The sequence below is a fragment of the Coregonus lavaretus genome (genome assembly GCF_964263955.1).
Source record: "Coregonus lavaretus genome assembly, chromosome: 8".
Taxonomy (NCBI): Eukaryota; Metazoa; Chordata; class Actinopteri; order Salmoniformes; family Salmonidae; genus Coregonus; species Coregonus lavaretus.
The window spans coordinates 45,349,445-45,371,310 of record NC_139995.1 but is presented as its reverse complement, the minus strand read 5'-3'; the positions used below and the strand labels follow the sequence as shown (position 1 = coordinate 45,371,310).

General features: G+C 49.9%; 1 protein-coding gene across 1 annotated transcript in view; it reads left to right on the top strand.

Moving 5' to 3' along the window:
• LOC311134067 (protein bassoon-like) overlaps positions 1 to 21,866 on the top strand; it is a gene marked incomplete at both ends in the record, with an annotated part of 127,749 nt that overhangs the window by 103,698 nt on the left and 2,185 nt on the right. The window contains 5 exons of the mRNA XM_084167663.1: positions 9,075 to 9,911; positions 10,852 to 14,205; positions 14,287 to 15,258; positions 15,562 to 17,328; positions 19,620 to 21,717. Of these exons, the coding sequence (XP_084023789.1) occupies positions 9,075 to 9,911; positions 10,852 to 14,205; positions 14,287 to 15,258; positions 15,562 to 17,328; positions 19,620 to 21,717 (9,028 nt within the window). The remainder of the gene's footprint in view (positions 1 to 9,074; positions 9,912 to 10,851; positions 14,206 to 14,286; positions 15,259 to 15,561; positions 17,329 to 19,619; positions 21,718 to 21,866) is intronic.

The window sequence follows — 21,866 nt, the reverse complement described above, 5'->3', positions numbered from 1 at the left end:
ATACATATTCTTACCTCTTTGTTGATTGATATCCATTGAATTGTGTCCATTTTCTGTTTTAGAAAGATTTGCACAACTATAAAAAGATAGATGGTATCATCATAAAACAATATCAATTTAGATCTTACAAGGGACAAACCTTACTTTAAATTGAGGAGATATTTACATTTTTCAGTTAAGTGCCTGCACCTGCTGTCCTTTCAAATTAAAATCCAAATGTTTCAGTTGGGCAGTTAGGTTCCTGCAAGAACCCCCACCAACTAATGAGGTTCCTCGATGAACCCCACCTCCTATTGGGTTCTTGGAAGAACCTTTTGGGTGCAATTTTCAGTGCCAAGAACCCTAAGGTTCTTTGAAGAACTTTTAGGATCTTAGAAGAACCCTTGTTGAACCCCTAATTTTTAGAGTGTAGAATGAGGAAGATAAGGACAACAAAACTTTTTTAAATTAACTGTTGAACGCGAGGAAGGAATGAAGCAACAATTTAGAGAGAAAGAGGAGGTAGGCTAATAACATTAGGGGAAATATTATGAAAGGTATATATGCTTCAGCCTAATTATACAAATAGGCCCTATTATATTTCAACATTAAAATCAAATTCGCTAGCCTATACTTGTAACTTTGTAGGCCGCACGTGCTGCACCAGAATCGCACATTCTCTTCTGCTTTATCATGGTTTGAACAATGTGCGTAATTTCAGTCCATATAATACAGTATAATACGCCTTGGAAGGAGTGAGGGAGCAGATCTTTATAAACAGATTACATTATTACTAACCCTTGAGCATGTGTAACAGGCAGGCAGTCGCAGCTGCACTCAACGTGTGTATTGGGGTGCATTCCATTACTCTAACAATGATACCACTAGGCACTCAAGTGCTACACCACCTGGTGGCGTGTATGTGTAATGACGGTAATACCACATTACCACAGTACAGTAATACAGTTCACACTCAAAAAGATTAGCTTTAGCTGGATGGAGCTAGTTTAATTTATTTACCCAAGAGAGCATATAGCTAGCTACATCTATGGGCTTTTATGTTTTTCTGTTATGGGTAATGTGCAGTAGCCTATATCATATATGTAGGCCTATTGGATAACTGCAATCATTTGGACTTTTTTGGGCTTGGGCTCATTAAATGTCGTTAATGTAGGGCTCATAAAATGTATTTAATATATGGCTCAACAGGCTCAGGTACCATCAGGTTTGAATTTTCATGATGATCAAAGCTCTAATCAAATCCAGACATATTTATATGCTTTATAATGCCTTTGAATGACACTACCGGTTTTGGTTTTGGCGGGAAATACCGGGTTACCCGGGAGAAAAGGGATTTATTCTCGAGATGGAACATTTGTAAAATACCTGGAAAATATTCAACCCTAGTTCAGATCCTGAACATGAACAGTCAAAATCATGTTTTTCATGAAATTGGATGATAATTGGATGAAACCAGATCAATGTATGAAAAATGACATTTGCATTTACATTGATCAATGTTGATCAAAAGTTACTGGTCCCCTCCCCACTTTTCAAACACTCGGATTCAGGAGGCGGGATTATTAATGGGATAGGGTGACATAACCCTAACTCTCATTTTAATATATTCTCTTACCTAATTTAAATAAGTACCGCCTTCTTACCAACATCAGAGAATGCATGTTTGCAGAGGGTTGTGGTTAAATAGCTAGATACACTACATGACCAAAAGTATGTGGACACCTGCTCGTCGAACATCTCATTCCAAAATCATGGGCATTAACATGGAGTTGGTCCCCCCTTTGCTGCTATAACAACCTCCACTCTTCTGGGAAGGCTTTCCACTAGATGTTGGAACATTGCTGCGGGGACTTGTGTCCATTCAGCCACAAGAGCGTTAATTAGGTCAAATCAAATCAAATTTTATTTGCCACATGCGCTGAATACAACAGGTGTAGACCTTACAGTGAAATGCTTACTTACAAGCCCTTAACCAACAATGCAGTTTTAAGAAAAAAAGTGTGATTTTGTGCACCAGCTGTTGTTTACAAATATACACAGACCGCCACCCCTTGTCTTACCGGAGTCAGCAGTTCTATCCTGCCGATGTAGCGTATATCCTGCCAGCTGTATGTTATCCATGTCGTCGTTCAGCCACGACTCGGTGAAACATAAGATATTACAGTTTCTTATGTCCCGTTGGTAGGATATTCTTGATCTTAGGTTGTCCATTTTGTTTTCCAATGATTGTACGTTGTCTAATAGGATTGATGGAAGAGGCAGATTACTCGCTTGCCGTCGGATCCTTACAAGGCACCCCGAGCTACTTCCACGATATCTCAGTCTCTTTCTCATGCGAATGATGGGGATTTGGGCCTTGTCGGGTGTCTGTAGAATATCCTTTGCATCCTACTCGTTGAAGAAAAAATCTTTGTCCAATTTTGGCCATAAGAGACTGTGGCAGAAACATTATGTACGGAATAAATGACAAATAACGCGAAAAAACACACGTAATAGCACAATTGGTTAGAGGGCCCTGATGTTGGGCGATTAGGCCTGGCTCGCAATCTGTGTTCCAATTAATCCCAAAGGTGTTCGATGGGGTTGAGGTCAGGGCCCTGTGCAGGCCATTCATGTTCTTCCACACCGATCTCGACAAACCATTTCTGTATGGATCTCGCTTTGTAGACAGGGGAATTGTCATGCTGAAACAGGAAAGGGCCTTCCCCAAACTGTTGCCACAAATTTGGTATGCTGTAACGTTAAGATTTCCCTTCACTGGAACTAAGGGTCCTAGCCCGAACCATGAAGTCCAATGGCGGCGAGCTTTACACCCCTCCAGCCAATGCTTAGCATTGTGCATGGTGATCTTAGGCTTGTGTGCGACTGCTCGGCCATGGAAATCCATTTCATGAAGCTCTCGACAAACAGTTATTGTGCTGATGTTGCTTCTAGAGGCAGTTTGGAACTCGGTAGTGAGTGTTGCAACCGAGGACAGACGATTTTGACGCGCTACACGCTTCAGCACTCGGCGGTCCCGTTCTGTGAGCTTGTGTGGCCTACCACTTCGCGGCTGAGCTGTTGTTGCTCCTAGACGTTTCCACTTCACAATAACAGCATTTACAGTTGACCGGAGAAGCTCTAGCAGGGTAGAAATGTGAAAAAATTGACATCATTGCTTTGTGTATCACCAAATTTTCTTGAGATGATTTAACTGCAACACTGTTCATTGCATCAAAGTTGCTTGACATAGGCATTTCAAAGAGCTGTCAGTCAAGGCGAGCTCATGAATATAAGCTCCCCTCCCACTGTGCCTGTCTTTTCAAACTTCCTGGTAGTTAGCCATGAGAGAAAAATTACTTTTTCTAAAACTTTGAGTATTTCTATCCCCCAAAAATATTATGGGTGATATTTTAGTCACTCAAAAGGCTATTTTACATGGGAATCAGAATGACTGTTCCGGATCTTTGATCAATCTTTATTATGATGGTATTTGGCCATTGTCACGCCCTGGCTCTGGGGACTCTAGTATGTTGAGCCAGGGTGTGAGTTTTCATGTGTGTTGGTTCTAGTTGTTGTATATCTATGTTGGCCAGGGTGGCTCCCAATCGGAGACGGCTGTAGCTCGTTGTCTCTGATTGGGAGTCATACTTAGGTAGCCGTTAGGCATTCATTCATTGTGGTTTCTTGTTCCGTGTTGGTTCGTGTATGTAACCAGGGACGTCACGTTTTCGTTTTGTTGTTTTGTTCGTGTGATCATTATATAAATAAATATGTTCGCATTCAACGCTGCGCCTTGGTCCTCCTCTCTCACCGACGATCGTGACAGAAGAAACCACCAAGACTGGACCAAGCAGCGTGTCCAGGAGCCATCGCCAGGGAGATCTCTAGCAGATCTCCTTCGCCTCCTCGACTGGGTCAAGCCGGGTGAGGAAGAGAAGGGCTTGACATGGAAGCAGAAGGGCGAAAGGCTGGCGAGGGTCATGGAGACCTGGTCCACGGGTAGGAGAGACGCCCAGAAATTTTTTAGGGGGGGGGCTAACGCCGTGGACGATGGGCCAGCAGGAGACCGCGGCAGAGCGGCCCAGCGGGTTGGCAGAGGAGGCCGCCAGGTTACGGGGGCCACTGGTCGAAGAGGGGATGGAAGGTGTAGAGGCACGGCGAGAGGTACTGGGGTGTGTTACCAGTCCGGTCCGGCCCATTCCAGATCCCTGCGTAGGACCAGTGGTGTGTGTCCCCAGTACGGTCCGGCCTGTTCCTGCTCCCCGTACCAGGCCAATGGTGCGCGTCGTCAGCCCGGCTCGGCCCGTTCCTGCTCCCCGTACCAAGTCAGTGGTGCGCTTCGTCAGCCCGGCTCGGCCCGTTCCTGCTCCCCGCACCAAGTCAGTGGTGCGCTTCGTCAGCCCGGCTCGGCCCGTTCCTGCTCCCCGCACCAAGTCAGTGGTGCGCTTCGTCAGCCCGGCTCGGCCCGTTCCTGCTCCCCGCACCAAGTCAGTGGTGCGCTTCGTCAGCCCGGCTCGGCCCGTTCCTGCTCCCCGCACCAAGTCAGTGGTGCGCTTCGTCAGCCCGGCTCGGCCCGTTCCTGCTCCCCGCACCAAGTCAGTGGTGCGTTTCGTCAGCCCGGTTCGGCCCGCTCCTGCTCCCCGCACCAAGTCAGTGGTGCGCTTCGTCAGCCCGGCTCGGCCCGTTCCTGCTCCCCGCACCAAGTCAGTGGTGCGCTTCGTCAGCCCGGCTCGGCCCGTTCCTGCTCCCCGCACCAAGTCAGTGGTGCGCTTCGTCAGCCCGGCTCGGCCCGTTCCTGCTCCCCGCACCAAGTCAGTGGTGCGCTTCGTCAGCCCGGCTCGGCCCGTTCCTGCTCCCCGCACCAAGTCAGTGGTGCGCTTCGTCAGCCCGGCTCGGCCCGTTCCTGCTCCCCGCACTAAGTCAGTGGTGCGCTTCGTCAGCCCGGCTCGGCCCGTTCCTGCTCCCCGCACCAAGTCAGTGGTGCGCTTCGTCAGCCCGGCTCGGCCCGTTCCTGCTCCCCGCACCAAGTCAGTGGTGCGCTTCGTCAGCCCGGCTCGGCCCGTTCCTGCTCCCCGCACCAAGTCAGTGGTGCGTTTCGTCAGCCCGGTTCGGCCCGCTCCTGCTCCCCGCACCAAGTCAGGGGTGCGTTTCGTCAGCCCGGCTCGGGCCGTTCATGCTCCCCACACCAAGCCAGTGGTGTGCGTCGTCAGTCCGGCACAGCCCGTGCCTGTTCCACTGGTGCCTGGTTCAGCACGGGTCAGCTGCTTCACGCCGGAGCTAGAGCAATCCGCTCCACCAGTGTGCAGTCCAGCTCCGGTCAGCAGGGCCAGACCGGACCAGGGGTACTTTGGGGGGTTAGAGAGCGAGTGGGGATCATGCCCGGAGCCGGATCCGCCGCCAAGGCGGAGTGCCCACCCGGTCCCTCCCCTGTGGTATTTGGTTGGCGCGGTCGGAGTCCGCGCCTTTAGGGGGGGGTACTGTCACGCCCTGGCTCTGGGGACTCTAGTATGTTGAGCCAGGGTGTGAGTTTTCATGTGTGTTGGTTCTAGTTGTTGTATATCTATGTTGGCCAGGGTGGCTCCCAATCGGAGACGGCTGTAGCTCGTTGTCTCTGATTGGGAGTCATACTTAGGTAGCCGTTAGGCATTCATTCATTGTGGTTTCTTGTTCCGTGTTGGTTCGTGTATGTAACAAGGGACGTCACGTTTTCGTTTTGTTGTTTTGTTCGTGTGATCATTATATCAATAAATATGTTCGCATTCAACGCTGCGCCTTAGTCCTCCTCTCTCACCGACGATCGTGACAGCCATATAGTATGAGAGGACAGTTATTTCTTACAAAAATAATAATCATCCAAAAAGGTCTTAGTTTAATTTAATTATTATACCCAGAAATGCCCTTTGTTTTTATACCCCTCACTCACTCTTTATCGAATCCAATTTTAGCAAGAGTAACTGATCGTTCTCCATATGTGTTGACTCTCCTGTGATGATATCAACATAAAGGTCAATGTTAAACAAGTCCCATGTGTTCAGAGTCAGCATACTCTCTGTTAAAAGCCTTGGCTTCCTGCCACCACTAGGATGGAGCCTCACTGTACAGTACTTTACTGCTTAGCCTGACAACGTTGTTTCTATATTATAGCATTATGAAAGAAAAATGACAAAATAGTGGGGCTGGTAATAACCCAGGTGGTGTCGAAATGGCACTGTATTCCCTATATAGTGCACTAGAGCTCTGGTCAAAAGTTGTGCACTATATACAGTGCCTTGAAAAAGTATTCATCCCCCTTGGCGTTTTTCCTATTTTTGTTGCATTACACCTGTAATTTAAATGGATTTTTATTTGGATCAAAATAGTCCAAATTGGTGAAGTGAAATGAAAAATATAACTTGTTTCAAGAAATTCTAAAAAATAAATAAAAAAGTGGTGCATGCATATGTATTCACCCCCTTTGCTATGAAGCCCCTAAATAAGATCTGGTGCAACCAATTACCTTCAGAAGTCACATAATTAGTTAGATTGCACACAGGTGGACTTTATTTAAGTGTCACATGATCTCATTATATATACACCTGTTCTGAAAGGCCCCAGAGTCTGCAACACCACTAAGCAAGAGGCACCACCAAGCAAGCGGCACCATGAAGACCAAGGAGCTCTCCAAACAGGTCAGGGACAAAGTTGTGGAGAAGTACAGATCAGGGTTGGGTTATAAAAAAATATCAGAAACTGAACATCCCACGGAGCACCATTAAATCCATTATTAAAAAATGGAAAGAATATGGCACCACAACAAACCTGCCAAAAGAGGGCCGCCCACCAAAACTCATGGACCAGGCAAGGAGGGCATTAATCAGAGAGGCAACAAAGAGACCAAAGATAACCCTGAAGGAGCTGCAAAGCTCCACAGCGGAGATTGGAGTATCTGTCCATAGGACCACTTTAAGCCGTACACTCCACAGAGCTGGGCTTTACGGAAGAGTGGCCAGAAAAAAGCAATTTCTTAAAGAAGAAAATAAGCAAACACGTTTGGTGTTCGCCAAAAGGCATGTGGGAGACTCCCCAAACATGATCAGATGAGACTAAAATTGAGCTTTTAGGCCATCAAGGAAAATGATATGTCTGGCGCAAACCCAACACCTCTCATCACTCTGAGAACACCATCCCTACAGTGAAGCATGGTGTGGCAGCATCATGCTGTGGGAATGTTTATATCGGCAGGGACTGGGAAACTGGTCAGAATAATATAATATAATATAATATGCCATTTCGCAGACGCTTTTATCCAAAGCGACTTACAGTCATGTGTGCATACATTTTTATGTATGGGTGGTCCCAGGGATCGAACCCACTACCCTGGTGTTACAAGCGCCATGCTCTACCAATTGAGCTACAGAGGATCACATGGAATGATGGATGGCGCTAAATACAGGGAAATTCTTGAATGAAATCTGTTTTAGTTTTCCAGAGATTTGGAGACTGGGACTGAGGTTCACCTTCCAGCAGGACAATGACCCTAAGCATACTGCTTAAGCAACACTCGAGTGGTTTAAGGGGAAACATTTAAATGTCTTGGAATGGTCTAGTCAAAGCCCAGACCTCAATCCAATTGAGAATCTGTGGTATGACTTAAAGATTGCTGTACACCAGCGGAACCCATCCAACTTGAAGGAGCTGTAGCAGTTTTGCCTTGAAGAATGGGCAGAAATCTCAGTGGCTAGATGTGCCAAGCTTATAGAGACATACCCCAAGAGACTTGAAGCTGTAATTGCTGCAAAAAGTGGCTCTACAAAGTATTGACTAGTTATGCACGCTCTAGTTTTCTGTTTTTTTGTCTTATTTCTTGTTTGTTTCACAATAAAAAATATTTGGTATCTTCAAAATGGTAGGCACGTTGTGTAAATCAAATGATACAAACCCCCCAAAAATCAATTTAAATTCCAGGTTGTAAGGCAACAAAATAAGAAAAATGCCAAGAGGGGTGAATACTTTCGCAAGCCACTGTAGGGAATAGGGTGCTATTTGGGACGTTGCACTGGTGTAAATTAGCGGCTTAAACCTTCAATGAGACTGCTGATTTATTGGAGAGTCGTGTTTTTATATTATTTCAGTTAAGAGGACATGCTTCATTTTTAAGTGCTGCTGTGAGCACAGCTGTAGTGCAGACAGCTGTAGTGCAGACAGCGGTAGTGCAGACAGCTGTAGTGCAGACAGCGGTAGTGCAGACAGCTGTAGTGCAGACAGCGGTAGTGCAGACAGCTGTAGTGCAGACAGCGGTAGTGCAGACAGCTGTAGTGCAGACAGCGGTAGTGCAGACAGCGGTAGTGCAGACAGCTGTAGTGCAGACAGCTGTAGTGCAGACAGCGGTAGTGCAGACAGCTGTAGTGCAGACAGCGGTAGTGCAGACAGCTGTAGTGCAGACAGCTGTAGTGCAGACAGAGGTAGTGCAGACAGCTGTAGTGCAGACAGCGGTAGTGCAGACAGAGGTAGTGCAGACAGCTGTAGTGCAGACAGCTGTAGTGCAGACAGAGGTAGTGCAGACAGCTGTAGTGCAGACAGCTGTAGTGCAGACAGAGGTAGTGCAGACAGCTGTAGTGCAGACAGCGGTAGTGCAGACAGAGGTAGTGCAGACAGAGGTAGTGCAGTCAGCGGTAGTGCAGACAGCGGTAGTGTAGACAGAGGTAGTGCAGTCAGCAGTAGTGCAGACCGCTCTAGTGCAGAAAACGGTTGTACTATTCCTGTCCTGTCTTATTTTAATGTTACTCAAGCAGACTCTCACCTTGTTGGACAAGGAAAGCACCTCTTCTCAGCTCCCACCATACCACTTATACCACATTATGTGTCACTGTGGTATGATATAGAATATGTGTGGGGCTGTTTGTTGAATGTTTCTTCCTGACTTTATGTTTTATTCATTGTTTCTTGATGTTTCTTGTTTCTAAATGTTATTTGACTGACAGTGTTATTGTCCCTTTTTGAATGATCATTATGGAATAATCTTCAGTTTGCAGTTAACAGACAATGTTTGTTTTGATACAATCCTGTACCTTGCAGTTTTCTAAAGGCCTCTTTTTGTTCTGTCTTTGTTTCAGAATAAAGAATGGCTCTGCCTGAACTGCCAGACCCAGAGAGCTTTGTCTGGGGCCCTGGGAGACGCTCCACTTCCTGTTCCTCAGCCAATGGGATCCCCACGGCAATCAGCTCCAGCCAATCAACAACAGCCTCAGCAGAGAGGGCCCAATCAGCATGCAGGGCTACGGCCGACTGGTCCTCAACAACAACAAAAACCACTGGGTGCCCAAGTAAGTGGCCCTCCTTTCTCCCCTGCCAAACAGGCAGGACCCACCTCCCAGAGCAAGGCGCCTGCCCAACCCTCCCCTACCAAGGCACAACCCTCCCCAGGTAAGAGTGCACACTCCCCTGCTAAAACAGCCCAGCCCTCCCCTGCCAAGGGTGCACCCTCCCCCAATAAAACAGCATCCACCCCTGCTAAGGGCACACCCTCCCCCGCCAAACAGACAGGACCCACTGCCCAGAGCAAGGGTCCTGCCCTGCCCTCTCCAGCCAAGGGCGCACTGTCCTCTACTAAAAAAGCATCCACCCCTATCAAGTGCGCACCCTCCCCTGCCAAACAGACAGGACCCACTGCCCAGAGCAAGGGACCTGCCCAGCCCTCCTCTGTTAAAGCTGCATCCACCCCTACCAAGGGTGCACCCTCACCTGCTAAGGGTGCACCTACCCAACCTAAACCCAACAAGCAGGCCGGTAAACAGCAGCAGGGCCAGGATAAAACTAAAGTCGTCCACAAAACTCAAAAGGAAACACAAGCCAAAGCCTCGCCCAAGAAGGGACCACCTGAAGCCATTACCACATCAAAAGATGAAAAGAAGAAAGCCGCTGAAGATTCGCAGGAGTCAAAACACCATGAAGTGAGCGTCTTCACCACCGTTATTCTTCTTGATTTACCACCAGAATTTTATTTACCTTCATTTTAGTCATTCTTGTCATCGTCGTTGTCACCATCATCATCATCATCATCATCATCATCACTATGATCATTAGATCATTCTCATCCCACCTGTCTTCGGCATCTCCATGCATCAGCCGTTTACGATCATGCATCAGCTTTGGTATCTTTTCTTCATGTTTTTATTAGTTCAATCATAATGTTAAGCCTGTATGATCTGTAATATGGTCATCCTTGTCTCTGGGATTGTAATCATGATTCATCAGTGTTATTAGCTAACATGCAATGCACCGTTTTTTAACTTAATCATTATATTTTGATCAGATTGTTTATTCTTTACCATCATTCATCATTCTTCAACAATGGAAGAGATTGCATTGCACATTTAATTATACAAGCATGTAACCAAAATATCATGTTTTTTCTTTGTGTTTTATTGTTGTTTGTCTTTTTGTTGTTTTTGTCACTTTTTATCTTAACCTTTTATAGTCATATTTGTGTGCATTACATTGTCTGCAATTGTTGCCTGTGCTTTAATAACGTTCATTACATTATCAGTTATAGTTGCCTGTGCTTTAATAACGTTAATTACATTATCTGTTATATATTTGCCTGTGCTTTGATGACTGAATTATTTTCAATGCAATTATTCTCTTGTCTTGCCAGAATAGTAATACAGCCTGTATAAACTCCAGTGCTTTTATTCCAACCCCTATCATCTGTGAAACAAATGCCCATAAAAGTGACACTGCCGATGAGTTAGGTGAAACGATAGGAAAGAAAGGGTTTACTGATGCCTGTAATATACTTTTTGCTACAGAAATTAATTAAGTCAGGGGGCAACAGGACTGATGCTAATACTGGCGTCTGACCTGTCTCTCTTGTTTCTCTCTTTCCTTTAGGATTCCAACAAGTCCAGCACACAGAGCCTCAGTGACACGGGCTACTCCTCAGATGGGATCTCCGGCTCCGTGGGCGAGATCACAGGCCATATCCGTGAGGATCCTGGGTTGAAGCTGGGTGAACGAGGCCCCTCCAGCCCCTCTGAGATCACCAAGCTAGAGAGCTCCATGCGGCCACTGCTAGAGTCCAAGTCCAAGTCCGCTGCAGACCAGGGCGAGGAGTACAACTCGGATGGGGTGGTGTCTGACGATCTCAGCCCCAAGCTGCGCCACGACTATGTGGAGGACAGCAGCGAGAGTCGTCTGTCCCCCTTACCGCCCAGGCAGAAGAAGTCCCATAAAGAAATTACAGATGAGGAGTTCATGAGGAGGCAGATCATGGAAATGAGCGCTGACGAGGACGAGATGGAGGAGGAGGAAGGGTACGGCTACCAGAAAACAAAAAACAAAAAGGATTTGGGGAAAGAGAAACGACGCAGCCTCACCCACCATTCCAGTAGTTTTGAGGAGGATACCAAGGAGGCAGATGGCGAAGACGATGAAGGTATGATGGCTTCCCAAGGAGGCCTGCGGCGGTTTAAGACCATTGAGCTGAACAACTCAGAGCATGATCTCAGAGAGCCAGAGCTGGAGATGGAAAGCCTGACTGGATCACCAGAGGAGCGGTCGAAGGGGGAGTATTCATCCACCCTCCCTGCCACCACTCCCAGTTACACATCTGGCACGTCACCTACCTCCGTGTCCTCCATGGAGGATGACAGTGACAGCAGCCCCAGCCGCAGGCAGAGACTGGAGGAAGCCAAGCAGCAGAGGAAGGCTCGCCACCGCTCCCACGGCCCACTCCTGCCCACCATCGAGGACTCATCCGAGGAAGATGAGCTGAGGGAGGAAGAGGAGCTTCTGAGAGAGCAGGAGAAGATGAGAGATCTGGACCTCCAGAGGATCCGCAGCACAGCCAGGAAAACCAAGAGGGACAAAGAGGAGCTAAGGGCCCAGAGACGTAGAGAGAGATCCAAGACTCCCCCCAGCAACCTCTCTCCCATCGAGGATGCATCCCCGACAGAGGAGTTGAGACAGGCAGCAGAGATGGAGGAGCTCCACAGATCCTCCTGCTCCGAGTATTCCCCTTCCATGGACTCAGAGGCAGAGGGCTTTGAAATGATGGGCTCCAAGCTCTACAAGTCAGGAAGCCACCACAACCTACCCACCTTCATGTCCCTCTACTCCCCAACTGAAAAACATACTGCCACTTCACCGTTGGACAAGACACTGAAAAGTGCAGAGGAGGTGTATGAAGAAATGATGAGGAAAGCAGAGATGCTGCAGCAGCAGCAGGGACAGCCAGGAAGGCCAGGCCAACAACAAGGAAGTCCACAAAGGCAACCGGCTGGAGCACCTCAGCCTGGCAGCAAACAACATCTAGGCACTGGAACACCTCTAACCCCTGGCTCCAGCCCCACACAAATCTCTGCACCTGTTTCCTTCTCCTCAAACGACCCATGTGGGGCTGGAAAAGGGGTCCCCCCAGGAATCAGTGTGACACAGCATCTATCAAAAGAAACCCAAGACCGGATGAGGATGCAGACTGCCAAAATAGGAGGTGTTATCCCCCCGGTGGCTGTAAGACCAGGTCCTCAGGGACCAGCACAGGGGGCGCCTCCTCCTAACTCTGGAGCGCCTTCCATCGCATCCTCCCTCTTCTCCTATTTCAAAGGCCCCAGTCCTCCTGTTTCCCCTTCCCCCTCTCCCTCACAGAGCCCCACTCATTCCCTGTCCCCACGACCTACAGGGCCTGGGGTGTCACCACAACCCACTGGGCCTGGGGGGTCCCCACAACATTCTCAGCCTGGCGCTGGGGGCCCAACCTCCCCAGTACCGCTGCAACAACATGGACCCCAGATGCCTCAAAGAGCAGCATCGCCATGCCTTGCAAGACAACAGTCCTCCTCCAACTCACCAGTAATGGAGATAACGCTGGGCTCTAAGACCACCACCAGTCCTGCCAAGCCTCTGACTGTAAACTCCTCCACTTCTCCCCTGTCCTCGCCAACAAAGGCTATCCGTCAGCCCATGTGTCAGCAACATATTCCTTCAACGAGCTCTCCAACGTCCCCACAAATGCACCCATCGCAACAATCCCCTCAACATGGTTTACAGAGGCTCCAAACTGCAGATAGGGTTAATATAGGTATAAGCATGACAATGACAACCACAGCTACCACATACAGTCGTGGGTCAATGTCAATGGAAAATATCTCCCTATGTAGGCTCTCCAATGTCCCAGGTACCTCTAGGGTCGTAGAGCAGGGCCAAATGCAAATGCATCCGAGTGGACCTGCATCTGTAGTGGACCTGAGAGCACCAATGAAGGCCGCCCCAGTCATCATGACAGACCAGGGCATGGATCTAACATCTCTGGCAACTGATACAAGGAGGTATTCCCTCGATGCTGAACAACCACCCAACCGTCACAAAGCAGTGCAGCCACTGAATGCAGCCATGAACCTGAATGCACAAGAGCAGCCGCACGTTTCAGCATCCACTCCAACAACAGTCAGCGTCACCGTGGCAGCGTCCATGTTTATATCTCAGCCAAAGGGGCATCCAGTGGTTTACGGAGATCCCTTGCAGAACCGTATGGATCTGGGGCAAGGCGTTGGGTCAGCAATGTGTCTAACACAAACTAAGCCACCCATCACTGACCCGTCCATTCCTAAGATTGACGCGTGTCTGGAGGATCTGGGCATCCAGCAGCAGCAGCTCCAGATGCAGCAGCAGAAGCTCCTACAGCAACAACAGCTCCTCGAGCAGCAGCTCCAGCAGCACCAGCAGTCTTCCTTTGCTCGCTATAACCTAGCGAACCAGGTCCAGCCGCTGTTGCTGAAGAAAGACCTGGTGGTTAGCCAGACGAGCAGTAGCAGTGCCCAGCCTGTGGTCAGTGTCAGTGTGATTCCTAGAGTATCTCCCATGCCTCCCCAGCCAGTGTCTGTAGTTCTACCTCCCTCTAACAATCAACATGACTATGGTCAGAGTGGGCTTGCCTTGGAGTTGAAGAACAAACCCACAGTTATGAACCTGTCCACTGGAAATCCCCATGTCATGATGGTCCAACTGGAAGATAGCAATGCCTCTCAGGTGGCCACCGTGACTCAGCTGGTCAAAGAGCCTCCTCCCCCTCCCCAGGTCCTGGATCTCACTGGTGGACAGATACAGAAACCAGAGAACCAAGTGGCTTGTTGTGACGTTGTTTACAAGCTACCCTTTGCTGGTAGCTGTGCAGGGAACTTAACTCAGAAAAATTCTACCACTGAACCTTCCCAAGTCACTCTTCCACCCCCTGCCCCACACTACATTGTAGGCCAGCAGCAGCAGCAACAACAACAGCAGCAGCAACAACAGCAACAACAACAACCACCTGGTAATAATGGCTACCAGGCAGCAAGCATGCAAGGAGCACCAGAGGAGCATAAACCTATGCAGGGAGTCCCTCTATACCCTATACCCCCCGGAGGGAGGCTTCAACCTTCCATGTCTGACACCAACCTGTCTAATGCAGGTATTCAGTACTATCAGAGGACTGATCCTGGGGACCTGGCAGTGGATCTGAGCACCATTAATCAGGCCTACGAAGGAGGATATCTTGGCATGGGTGCGCAATACGGATCCTACACAGACTTACGTCATCAAGGAGATGTTGCAGGTCCTCCCTTGCCCCTACGAAGGTACGGCTCCATGTCCAACATCAACCAAGACTACGGCTATGGTCAGGCAGGTTTACCGGACGCCAACCTGGCACAGTATAGTGCCACCACTGCCAGGGAGATCAGCCGAATGTGTGCAGCTCTGAACTCTATGGACCATTTTGGTCAACGGTACAGCAACCCTGAGATGATGCAGTATGGTTCTGGAAGTGGAGCAGGGCCTGCAGCCAGGCTCAACCTACAGCAAAGCTTAACATCAATCCGAGCCAACCTGCTCTATGGCCCTGACGGGAGGCCCACTGCACACGGCCAAGCCCTAACCAATCTGATCAATGCCAGACAAGCAAGCATACGGGCCTTATATCCGTCTGCAATGAGAGGAGCTGACGGTATGACATATTCCACCATCAACACCCCAATAGCCTCTACCTTGCCAATAACCACCCAGCCCTCCTCTGTTCTGCGACCCATGCCACGAGGAATATACCGACCTTACCCTGCAGGCGTGACTGCTGTACCACTGGCGAGCCTCAACAGGTTGCCTCATATGACCCCAAAGATGCCTCTGTCCACACAGGGACATTACGGGTACCCTCCTCCCAACCAGTTCCCTACAATGGCTAGTGTTCCTGGAAGTGTACCTGCCACAAGCACCTCCACCCAAGAAGCTCCTGTCTACCTTGGGAAGCCTTCTGCAACCGTCTCTGTACACACGGCTGCAACCTTAACACCAGCCCAGCCAATTGCTCATATGGGTGGACAAACTACTGCAATGCCAATTCAGTCTGTAGTAGTCCCTGCAAACCAACAGACCCCCCAAACTCAAATCCAAGGGCAGAATGTTACGACACACCCCCATACTCAAACTCATATGCAAATCCAAATGCAGCAACAAATACAGTCCCAAATACAGCAACAAATACAGTCCCAAATACAGCAACAAATGCAAACTCAAATGCAACAACAAATAGCAACTCAAACTCAAACTTCATTTCTGACTCAAACCCAGTCCCAGCCTATAACTCAGCCTGATCCACAGGCTCTAGTGCAGCCCCAGCCCCAGACCACTCGCCAGATGGCTTCTACTGCAGCACCAAGCACCACCATCGCCACTTCGGTCGACCCAGAGCTAGAAAAGGTAGAGGAGCGTTTGAGACAGCAGCAGGAGCAGATGCTGCAGATGGAGCGAGAGCGCGTAGAGCTGGAGAAACTTCGGCAGATGCGCCTGCATGAGGAACTGGAGAGAGACCGCATGGAGCTCCAGAGGCACAGGGAGAAAGAACAAATGCTGGTGCAACGTGAGATTCAGGAGCTGCAGACTATCAAACAGCAAGTACTGCATCAGCAGCAATCAGAGAGGGAGACCCAGCTGGTCATGCAGAGGGAACAGCTAGCTCAGCAGAGGATGCAACTGGACCAGATCCAGTCGCTGCAGCAGCAGCTGCAGCAGCAGTTGGAGGAGCAGAAGAGACAGAAGAGTGCAGTAGTGGAGGCAGCGGCTGCGGCCGCAGCAGCCGAGGCAGCCGCTGCATCAGCAGCATCTGCTGCAGCCACTTCCACTCAAGGTGCCATACAAGGGGTAGTAGTCGGAGGAGGAACCCCTCAAGGTGCCATACAAGGGGTAGTAGTCGGAGGAGGAACCCCTCAAGGTTTCATCATCTGTGACCAGAGTGGTAGGGTGATTCAACAGGACGGCCAAAGTGTGCAGTTCTGGCAACCCCACATGGAAGGGCAGGTGGTCCAAGCAGTGGTGACCCCAAGGCCCATACCAAACTCTGCCTCTGAGATGTCCTTGAGAAACAGTGAGAATCAGTTGGAGTCCAGGGTCATGAAGAAGCAGAACTCTATGCCTCGTCTTAGGGATGGATCGGAGGAGGAGCTGGTGAGGAGGATTGCAGATAGCTGTGTGCAGACGGACGATGAAGAGGTTGAGGACAGGTACATGAACCGCAGGGGCAGGAGAACCAGGCGGATCGCCGACTGCAGCGTCCAGACAGACGACGAAGATCAGGCAGAGTGGGAGCAACCGGTTAGGCGCAGGAGATCGCGCTTATCCAAGCATTCAGACTCCAGCACCGAGGTCAAATCCAATGGAACCACCAAAGTGTCCTCCTCCAGCATAGCCATTCAGACCACCAACGACTCCTCATGCCAGACTGAGGCAGACCAGTTGGGCAGGGTCTCACCTGCAATCCACATCACTGCGGCTGAGACAAACAAGGTGGAGCTGCTTCACTACATCTCTGCCCCAGAGAGGACCCATAAGGGTGAGAGCTTGGCCTGTCAGACAGAACCAGAGGCCCAGTCTCAGGGGGTGGTGGCCCCTCAGCTCAGCGTCCCCACTACCATCAGCCCATATTCCACCACTATGCAGATGGTGGGCTCCACCCCACCTCCTCCCCAAGGGGTGGCCAAGTTCGAAAGGAGGAAACCCGACCCTCTGGATATCGGTTACCAAGGCCAGCAGCAGAACGAGTCCCCGTCTCGCCAGCCTCCCAAGTCTCCCCAGGTGCTGTACTCCCCTGTGTCCCCGCTGTCGCCCCATCGGATGCTGGAAACCACGTTCGCCTCCCAGGAGAAGCTCAACAAGGCACATGTCACACCCCAGCAGAAAGCCTTCACTGCAGAGTCTGCTCAGCGTCACCAGAGCCTCCCCAGACCCATCAAGAGTGTGCAGCGCTCCATGTCGGACCCCAAACCCCTCAGCCCCACCTCAGAAGACCCTGCCAAGAACAGGTTCTCCCTTTACCATCAGCAGGCCCTCTCCAACAGTCAGGTATGTAATAAGTTACATTATTATTATTATTATTTCACTTTCACTTCAATAACTTTCACATTAACACATTAAATCATAATGTGACCTGATATGAAAATAAATAGGTACATTGTAAGTTATTTAGGTACATTGTAAGTTATCCAGGCTCTGCTGTAGCCGGTCGCAACCGGGAGACCAATGGGGCGGCGCACAATTGGCCCAGCGTCGTCCAGGGTAGGGGAGGGAATGGCCGGCAGGGAGGTAGCTCAGTTGGTAGAGCATGGCGTTTGCAACGCCAGGGTTGTGGGTTCGATTCCCACGGGGGGGGCAGTATGAAAATAAAAAAGAATAATGTATGCACTAACTGTAAGTCGCTCTGGATAAGAGCGTCTGCTAAATGACATAAATGTAAAATGTAAAATGTAGGCCCCGTGTAGCTCAGTTGGTAGAGCATGGAGCTTGCAAAGCCAGGGTTGTGGGTTCGTTTCCCACAGGGGGCCAGTATGAAAAAAATGTATGCACTCACTAACTGTAAGTCGCTCTGGATAAGAGCGTCTGCTAAATGACTAAAAATAAATATATATTTTTTAGAAAAGAACAAGCATTTAACAAGACAGAAGACGTTTTTTCATGACTATCTTATATACAGTAGAGAGCAGAGAAAGTAAACAACAGAGTACTGAAGAGAGTGTGATACTGAACAGACTAGATAGTCCTGTGTGAGAGCACAGATGCATCACACAGGGTTTGGCATCAAAGGACTGTCCATGCTAGGCACCAGGCAAGCGTCCCCTCTATTCCATTATACCATCCTCTCTTTTTCTCACTCCATAGCTTTCTCTGATATCCCTTTCTTTTTTCTCCTTTGCCTTTTCAATCTGCTTTTTCTCTCCCTCACACACACACACACACACACACACACACACACACACACACACACACACACACACACACACACACACACACACACACACACACACACACACACACACACACACACACACACACACACACACACACAACACACACACACCCCATTTCTCTCTTTCTCCTTCATGCTTTGCCTGCTATATCTGGCAAAGCCCTTAGAAATGCCAGGGGGAGACATAATGTGGAGGCATCCTGGTACAGCCCTGCTGTCTTCCGACATGTTAGCAGCTGGTCAAAGTAAAGTCAGATCCTTCTGTACTCAGTGCCAGGGCTGTCCGATGAACAGGCACACATAAGAATCATAAAATGATTTTTACATACATTTCTTGTTTTATTTGTGCTGGCCATACATCATTTGAATAAAATGGCATTCTCACGGATACTTAATAAATTCATCATGGGTCTACACAACTCCTAAACTGTAAGTAGAAAGAAGAAATCTAGCCATGTTTGAATGTTTTTTTCTCTTCTGTGCACAATGGTTTATCATTGCTCTTAGTTTGTTGTTGTTGGCATAGGTTTTGCGATAAGTGATGAGGATGAAGGACGTTTTAATTTTTATGAAAACGTGTATGACTATGTTATGATTGGAATCTTCTAACGCTCTAAAAAGTATTAATATTAACTATTTATGCTGAGAATTGCTCCCAAGTTACCAATTCTCTCTCACATGGACATCATTCTTCATGGTTGTAGCACTCATCTTTTGCAAAGTACATTTTAATAAGAAACTTGCTCTTGATTTTTAGTATGCTCATTTATTCATGATGAAAGTATTTTTGAATGGACCCAAACAAATGTAAACATATAATTATACATTTTACCTTAATTTTACTGCAGTGGGCTAAATCAGGGTCACACAGAGTGTTTCTTGGTAGTCTTAAACAAATCTACTTTGAAACACCTCACACACATGGTTATGGACTTAAAATTAAGAAGACACCTGTACCATGTCAGATATAGAGTGGATGTATTCAATTTTGAGTTTGCACCCCAAAATACACTTTATATACATCACAGCAGACTGAAATATAACAAAAACATTTGACATAGAAACACCGGAATTTCAGCGTTTAAAAAAAATAATGTTTATTAATTATGACAAATATTAATAAAATTCCACCCATGAGGCCACTAGGTCATTTTACTGCAAGAAAGGGCTACATTGATAGAAGTTAGTCTATAATATTGCAATTTTCTGAATTAAGCTATGGAAATGACAAAGTATCAAGGTGTAATGATTAGAATAGGGGACTGGACTGGAATCTTCTTTAGTGCAGTTAGTCTGATTTCCATGCAGGCATTCTGTTCAATGTTAGGTGAGTGTTATCCTGATGGTGTTTCTCTGCCTCTCTCTCCAGATGGCCACCCTGCAGCAGCAGCAGAACTCTCTGATGAGAAAGGTAAAAAGGACCCTGCCCAGCCCGCCTCCAGAGGAGAGCCCTCTCCCCATCGTCACCCCAGCCATGTCCCACATGTACAGCAGCTCTCCAGGGATGCAGCCCGAGAGGGTGCTGCCCAGGCCTGCCCAGGGGGTCACCAAGGCCGGCCTGCTGAGTGAGCTGAAGGCCGTGGAGCAAGAGTCCACCAAGCTCCGCAAGCAGCAGCAGGAGCTGGAGGAGGAGGAGAAGGAGATTGACGCCAAGCTGCGGTACCTGGAACTGGGCATCCATCAGCGCAAGGAGACCTTGGTGAAGGAGAGGGAGAGGAGGGAGCTGGCCTATATGCGCTGCATGGGCGACCCCCGCGACTACATGTCAGACACTGAGCTCAATAACCTGAGGATGGTGGCAGCCACGGGAACGTTCGACGGTAATGGGCTGCTGACGAGGCCCAGCACGGCGCCACTGAGCCAGTTCACCAACGACCTTGGCCAGGCCTCCCAGTACCCGCCCACCTCCTCCTACATGGCCTATCAGTACCCACAGAGCCAGCACACGCCCACACAGCAGCCAACCGCTGCTTACCAACAGATCGGTTTCCAGCCCCCTCAGTATCCAATAGCCGGCCAGCCCCAGCCAGGCACCTTCCAGCCCCACCCACCCCAAGGCCCAGGCTACCAGCCCCAGCCAGGCTACCCAGCCCACGGGGGCTACGGCCACCCTTCCTACCAGACAGACCTGGGCGTGCAACAGCATGGCCACCAGGGTTTCCAGCCTCCCAACCCCTCTATCCTGGGCCAGAATCTCCCCTACCCAGGCCAGAGCCCCTATCCCGGCCAGGGCATGTCCTTCCAGCCCCAGGCTGAGATCCTCACGGTCCACCAGAGGCCTCATCAGACCTCCCTGGCCGACCTGGAACAGAAGCTGCCCACCAACTACGAGGTGATCAGTAACCCTGCCGTGTCGGTGGCCACATCATCTCCAGACACCGGCTTTGGCTCAGTCTATGCCTCCAACACCATGCCCAATGCCTATGGGCAGTACCGCCCCCCGGAGCCAGGCCTGACCCACGGTGTGGACAGCCCCACATCGGCCTACGCTGCAGACGGCCTCTACACCGCAAACCTGGAGCAGAACATCCCCAGGAACTACGTCATGATCGACGACATCAGCGAGCTGACCAAAGAGAACACAGGCTCAGCTGTTGACGCTCTGGGACATCCTGTTGCAGGACGCTACGGTGAGAACGGCCCAGCGCGCCAAACTGGCTACAGCAATGAGCCTGTGGACCCGTACATGTCTGTAGGCACCACGGGCTACCACCAGCAGGGCGCTGTGGACCCCCGGACCAGCACCACTGTAGGTGGTGGGGGATCTTCTTATTACTATGACGACTATAATAAACACCCCAGCACAACACGCCCAGGGGGCCCGGGGACCCAGAAACACCCATCCAAGAGCCTGGCTCCCGCCGTTGTCTCCTCCAGTAAGCGCAGCAAGCACAGAAAGCAAGGCATGGAGCAGAAGATCTCCAAGTTCTCCCCCATCGAGGAGGCACGGGACGTAGAGTCCGACCTGGCCTCTTACACCATGACCACCTCCACCGGCGGCAGCTGCACTGTGGTGTCTCGGTCCGGGGTGAAAAAGAGCGGCTACGACCAGCAGAAGTACTATGGTGGCCACCCGGGAAGCCGGGAAGCCCTGGAAGAGGAGGACCGGATGTACGGCTCGGGGAGGTCCCGGTCTACGGGCTACGGCATGGACAAGATCTCCTCCAGGGACTCCTCCAGGAGCAAGTCCTACGAGAGGGACGCCATGGAGCGGTCTCAGAGAGGCGGCGGCGGACGGCCCGGACTGCGCACCTATAACTCAGAGGAGGAGAGCCCCCTCAGCTCCGTGGGGAAGCCTGTGGGGGTCGGACGAGGTGGCACCGGAGTACCAGGGGACCCCCATGACGTGAGGAGCCAGTACGGCTCCAGCCACTCCCTGCCAGACGTCCAGGACCACCACATGAAGGACCTGCCCAGGAGCCACGTGTACAAGCCAGATGACCCGTATCTCGTAGACGACCAGCATGCTGCTGTGTCGGACAGTGAAGGTAACTGGTGCTGAATGCCACTAACTGCCTGACTTCCTCTGTCTTTCTGTCTGCTGGAAAGAGTCTGAATGCCAAGGGTCTTCAGAGTAGCATGATGGCTTCTTCTGTTTTGTGACTGTGAGTGTTGTGCCCAATGCATGAAACCGCAT